Genomic DNA, 6,351 nt, shown 5'->3' with positions numbered 1-6,351 from the left:
CTGTGTCAGGTGGATGGTTGGGCTTTTATCCAAAGATCTAGAAAGAAAATTAGATATACCAAATCCAAAACAACTTCAGAAACAAAAAAATAAACACATATTTTTTTAGCAAAAATGAAACAAGAGAATACATTTGTAAGTCGCTGATCCCGAAGGTCTGTATTTTTATCCAGGTGTATGGTATATTTTAGAAATGGATGGGACTAATTCTTAATCCACTGAGAGTTAAGGCATTTCTCATACTAGCATGGATCACGATATGATCTTATGATCTAGCATTCGACAAATTCTTGGTCGACCGAGAATTGGCAAAACCGTTTAGAAATCGTTGTCGATTTAGAAGTAGAGTACAAATCTCCGATGACTTAGATAGAGAAGCGAATGAACCTGTAAAACTGTTCACTCAACCAATGGACGATGGAGTCATGGAGACATTCACATCTTCACCTGGAACTGAAGTCCTGATTTCTGAACGTTCAGTTTTTGTCTGCACCGGGGACGACGTCGACTTGGAGCAAAACTTCCACAAAGTTTGCACGTCCGTGTCCTTCTTGGCATCTGATTTCAGTGATTCGGCAACACCAGATTGGGTCTGACCTCACCTCAACAGCTCACCACACTTCACCGCTGACGACGATCTCCCCGTCGTCTCTAGAATAAGCAAATATTCAAATGGTCAACAAAACTGCAAAAAGTTGTAACCACATCATGAAATGCGGCAGCATTAGGCTGTTCTGATATTCTCCCGTCAAAGTCTAGACTACGGAGAGTGACTTGTCACAAACCAGTTTTTGGTCCTAACATATTCTGGTTCTGCAGTCTGATTGACCAATAGACCACAACCACAACCACTGTGGAAATATGTATCTAGGGCATCACTTTCTTCTCTTGACTCGTGTTGCACAAGATGAGCAACCATGACCACAGAACTCTGACAAAATGGCAATTTATTCTATTGTACTATTGTATATAATAATTGTAAGTATTGTCATCATCATCATCATCAACAGTGGTAGATGTAAGACTACATGAGCAAAACATCTTGCTTCACAGATACTCCTATAGTGCCTATAAAAAGTGGCTGCCTGGAACCAATCTACAGTTCTACACAGAACCTTCATTCAGATATCTCTGTTTCTGCAAGGAAGCTCAACTGTATACATACATACAGGTGCCATGTTCCTAGGCCTAGATATATTCAGAGTCAAATCCGCTGATTGCCTCGGGCAAACGGGCTTCCAATATATACAAGACTTGACCGCGATTCTCGTCATCAACTCATCATCCCTACAGAGCATACATCCTCTTGTTTCTGCTGGCCAGTTCTAGCTCTGTGTCCGAGTCAACTGATATGGACCATGACTGGCTCATGGAGGACTTCCTGATCCTCCTCAGGCTCTTCTCCTCCATCCTGTGGGTGATGATGCAGTAGCACATGGAACCGATAGTGGCTAGCATGATCACGGTGCCGATCGCCATCGTGCACCAGGCCAGCCACTCGTCCTTTCGGCCCACGACAACGTAGGTCAGTGCTATGAAGGCTGCTGATATGCAGAGGCATGCGAGCCACATCAGCTTGTTCATCACAAAGACCATCTTCTGCTTTGCTTTCTGCTCCACGACTATCAGTGAGGTCTGGACAACGACTACCGCGAGAGAAATGAAGAGGGCCAGGGAATCAAAGACCAAGAAGATTATAAAGGCTGGCCTGCTTGCTACCAGTGCTTGCCCTAAGGTCATGCCAGGTTCAGGCGCTTTGCTCATTTCCTCCAGAAAGCCAGCAGGAACGGTGAATATGGACGCAAAGGCAACGGTGGCAATAAGTACTGCAACAACGGTGTTGGAGTTGATCGCATTGTTTAGCCCACCAATGTGGAGCTTTTGAATCCTCTTCTTGATCTTGTGGACGTGCATCTTAGTCTGACGTGTTTGCTTGATCTGTGATTGGACGTCATGCTTGATATCGCTGACTGTTTGCTTAAGCTGCTTGGCTGATTTTGGAGGATTTACTTGCTCTTTTGCAGTCACTCCGCCAACCTCGCGCAGAATGTTAACAAGCTCTTCGTTGCCTTGTTTCTCTGCAATCGCAAAAGCAGTCTCACCAGCTCTATTGACTGCATTAATATCAATCTCTTCAATGGATATTAGAGTCTGAACCATCTGTAAAGAAACACACAAATATCAGCAAAGGGTACACATTGCATATACCTAAACCCACGAGAGTCTGAACTTCATTGTTTTTTAATCTACGGAAGTTAGTCTTTCCACTGTTGGTGAAGTGTAAAATGCTTAAGAATTTAGTTCATAAACATCTAGAATTCCTAGTTTAAGCAAGCAATATCTTATTTGCAAATGAACATAGTGTGAACCAGAAATAATATGGAAGAAAAAAATATTAGCGCATGAAGAATGAAAGCATCAAAGAAAATAAAAATATTCTGTGGTATGGTAAACCTACAATGGTGTTGCCCTTCCGGGTTGCAACATGCAGTGGCCTGTTCCCCTTGTTATCTTCCACATGGATTACCGAGACATTGGGCTTTAGTAACTCGAGCAAAATTTCAGCATTCTGGCCTTTTGAAGCCATGTGTAGTGCTGTTTGTCCCTTCTTGTCTGTTCTGAAACCAATCTCCGGATCTTTATTCAACAGCGATGCTACCACCTCCACATGGCCCATTCTTGCTGCTGAATGCAAAACTGTCTTTCCGTTGTTTCTTCCAATCCTAGCAAGACTTGCATCTGTCTCCAGTAGAAGATTGACAATACCAATGTGGCCCTGAGTCGCAGCAGTGTCTAAAGCTGTGGCATTTACAGAACTGGTTGTCATAGCTAACGCAGGAAATGCCTGCAGTAGCTCCTGCAAAACATCTGCAAAACCAAGGGATGGAATAGCTACATGAGCCAAAAATAACTTGACAGATAAGGTTAAGAAAAAACTACACTAACATACAAGAATCATCATATTCAGGGACCAGGAGTTGCACACTGATTTGCTCTTCTCCACTGCATACTACTGAAACTTACATGGGTTTAATAATTAAGGCAGATAAGAAAACACTTAAGAAACAAAATTTTGTTAACGCAATAGTCAAATGTAAGGGTATATGAATTATATCTGATGAGAAACATTAACGTTGCTTCGTTTTCGAGAAACCAATATTTGTGAGCTAGCATATTGCACATATGCAAAAATAATATATCGAATGTGCGAATTCATGCTCAACTTTCCCTGCCAAACCAAGAAGACAAGGTAGGCTGGAAGCTTAATGTTCTAGACCAAATCCACCACATAAGTTTCTCAAACATTTAATGCAGAGGTGGTTAGTCTCTAAATGCTTTAGTACCCCATGACATAAATGAGAAGAAAACATTCCATTGCAATCACAACGAATTAGGTATTTTGCCAAAGTCAATCAAATACAAGTCATTCTTTATAAACCTAGACAACTGCAATTATATAAAGAATCCAACATGAATGAATACGCATTCCCTGTTCAACTCAGAAGCTCAGCAAACCCACGTACTCCCTCCGATTCATATTAATTGACTCCAATATAGGAGTATTAAAGAATTCTCATTCAGAGAAATGTAAACTCAAACCATTGACTTTACAAGCACATCTCATTTTGATCAAGCAAAATAATATACTATCGTTAGCAATGAACTAAGAGAAGCAAATAACTAACCCAGATGGCCCTGTTTGGCCGCAATATGGAACGCATCGAAGCTATTGGTTGCCTTGAGCCCTGCCGACTGCACATCACAAACCTTCAGTATCGCACACACAACGTCGACGTGGCCCTTCTCCGCGGCCACATACAGCGCCGTCTCCCCGTCCTGGTTCTGGTGGGCGGCCAATTCCCCCACCAGCTCCGGATCGCAGTCCTCAATGATCCTCTGAGCATGGGCAGCATTGCCGGCCCTCGCAGTGAGGTGGAGCGCAGAGTCGCCCCTCTTCCCGGGGCTGTCCCTGCTCCTCCTCTCCTTGAAGCTCTGCTGCCTCTCCATGGACAGGAACTTGAAGCTCCTCTGCTTCTCTATTCCCCGGAAGCTCTTCAGTTTCTCCAGAGCGCCGAGACGGGTGCTGGATTGCCTCTCCATCTCCGAATCCAAGAACTTATTGGGTTTGGCGGTGCCGTGAGAAATTCCAAGAATTGCAAGATCTTGTTCTTGCAGAATCTAGTGAACCCTTCTTCAGGTTGGCGAGCCAACCTTGAATTGACCGAAAATAGCAAGTCTTCAGGTTGCGATGAATAGGCCAAGATTTGAGCTTATCTTTACAGGATAGAGCGGCGATCCTAACGAAACATCGACAAATTAGTAAACCAGCAAAAAAAAAGCTTCAACCAAAACAAGAATCGTGAGAGGGAGTTCCTCACCGCAAGAAACGAAACAATCTGCGCCTGCGGGCGGAGCCAAGGGCCGGCGGCGAGGGAAAAGCCAGGGGACCTCCGCAGCTCACCAATCAACGGAGCAAGTGAACCCGGAGCTCGGAAAATCCCATCTTTCTCCACGCACCAGCGAGAAAACTATTGGGGAATCAAGACGGGACTCGCTGGTGGGGAATCTTGGAACAAGCTGGACGCCTCTGGAATTTTTCTTCCGCTGGTCTCAATCCCCGGCCCGGAGGAGAGGTTCTTCCGCCACCACGGTTGCTGCCTGTCAGCGGAAGAGAGGGGAGGAGGACTACTCTACTGTTAAAAAGGAGGCCGCACACGTTTGCTGGTCTCCGGTCTTCTCCTCTTGATTTCTTTTTCACGCGAGCGAATATTTGTGCCCCCTTGGCGTCTTGCTTTCCTTTCTTGCCTTGTATTTTTGTAACTGATTTTTAGGTGAGTGAAGAATAACTTTGACTATTCTTCTCCTATTTTTTATTTTCTCTTTATTCATTTGGCTACAAGAATGTGTCTTGAACTTTCTAAGGCACTAGCAATTTTTATTTTTGAATCATGATATAATTTGTGATAATGAATATTTTTTTCTAAAAACGATGAGCTACAACTACTATAACAATACTGAGAAATTATTTTTATAAGTTGATGATTAGGAATGTTGACGTTTTGTCCAAGGAATATTAGGGCATGTACAATTGTAGGAAATATGTGACTTCTCTTAGCGGTCCATGTCACCAGAGAAGACACTAAATAGAAATGGTACAATGCATCATATCTTATTGTTATTTCTAGCTATAAATGAGAATTAATTAAATTTTAGAAAAAATTGAATTGCTAAGGAAAGACAAATGGTACAATGAAGAAAATAGCCTTCTCTTATTTCATAAGAGATCATCCCTTAGCTAAAAGAAGACAACGTTCTTTTTCATCAATCTCTCTCCACCAACTAAATAAAAATCTTATGGTGCAACCGTAAAGAAGGGCTAACAGGGCTAACGTCACTCTATTGTACATGCTCTCATGTATTGCACATTCTGAAAATCATCCACAACTTAATCAGATCTAGGAATAACTATGTGGGTCTATCTAGAGCATGTATAATGGGATAATTTGAATCTTCCCTTAGAGTTGCTAGGTTAGATTTTCTGCGTAGTTGGTGGACTAAATTAAGAAAGAGAAAATTATTTTTTCTTAGCTAACAGGTGATCTCTTTTAAAAATAAGGGAATACTATTTTTATTGTACCATATATCTTCACTTAGCAACAAAATATTTCATACTAAAAATTACTTAGTTTTCAATAATTATTAGAGATAATAATAAGAGGTATTGCATTGTAGGCCTTATATAGATTGCATTCTCTAGATGACGTAGAGGGGTAAAGGAAGGCATACCTTCTCTATCATTATATATTTTTCGATAAAGAGAATATATTAATATCAAAAGATACCAATTACATCCAGCCTCTGCAACAACGCACCACCCTAATGGCACTACGGATGCACACAGCCAAAAAAAAGAAAAAGAAAACTAAGAAATAAAAGTCCTGCTACAGTATCTCGGGCCTAACAGCAGCAATACATCCACCACCAAGACAACACCTGAAATACAGACTTTCCAAAACTGACGCCTCCAAGAAGGAAACAGTGCTCTAACACCGTCGTCGCCCGATCAAAGATCTTAGGTTTTCACCCTGAAGATAGTCACCGCTCTCAAAATAATGCTTCCAATAAGGTCATGCCAGACACAACCAGTTAAGGCCAGACCTTGGGTTTTCACCCTGAAAGGTAGGACTCTAAACTTCACATGTGTTGTCGCCCCCACTTTCATACCGCTGCCGTGAAGCCCGGAACACCAAACAAGTCCCTCAACAGCGTGGAGACTTGAACCTCCCTTAGCTAGTCCTCCCCTCCGGCCTTCATGAAATTCTCTTCTTCCGACTTTCATCATGGATCCAT

At 42.4% G+C, this 6,351-nt stretch overlaps 1 protein-coding gene across 1 annotated transcript; it reads right to left on the bottom strand.

Annotated features, from left to right (window-relative positions):
• Positions 1-930: 930 nt before the first annotated feature.
• On the bottom strand, positions 931-4,724 carry LOC124651592 (ankyrin repeat-containing protein At5g02620-like). Its single transcript, XM_047190647.1, has 4 exons — positions 4,380-4,724; positions 3,687-4,298; positions 2,459-2,868; positions 931-2,160 (listed from the first exon to the last, which is right to left on the bottom strand). Exons 2-4 carry the CDS (start codon positions 4,099-4,101, stop codon positions 1,288-1,290), a joined length of 1,698 nt encoding a protein of 565 aa, XP_047046603.1. The 5' UTR covers positions 4,102-4,298; positions 4,380-4,724; the 3' UTR covers positions 931-1,287.
• Positions 4,725-6,351: the final 1,627 nt, after the last annotated feature.

Source organism: Lolium rigidum, chromosome 5 (genome assembly GCF_022539505.1).
Source record: "Lolium rigidum isolate FL_2022 chromosome 5, APGP_CSIRO_Lrig_0.1, whole genome shotgun sequence".
In the NCBI taxonomy this organism is placed as follows: Eukaryota; Viridiplantae; Streptophyta; class Magnoliopsida; order Poales; family Poaceae; genus Lolium; species Lolium rigidum.
Note: the sequence above shows the minus strand (reverse complement) of the source record. Positions and strands in the feature narration are given on the sequence as shown.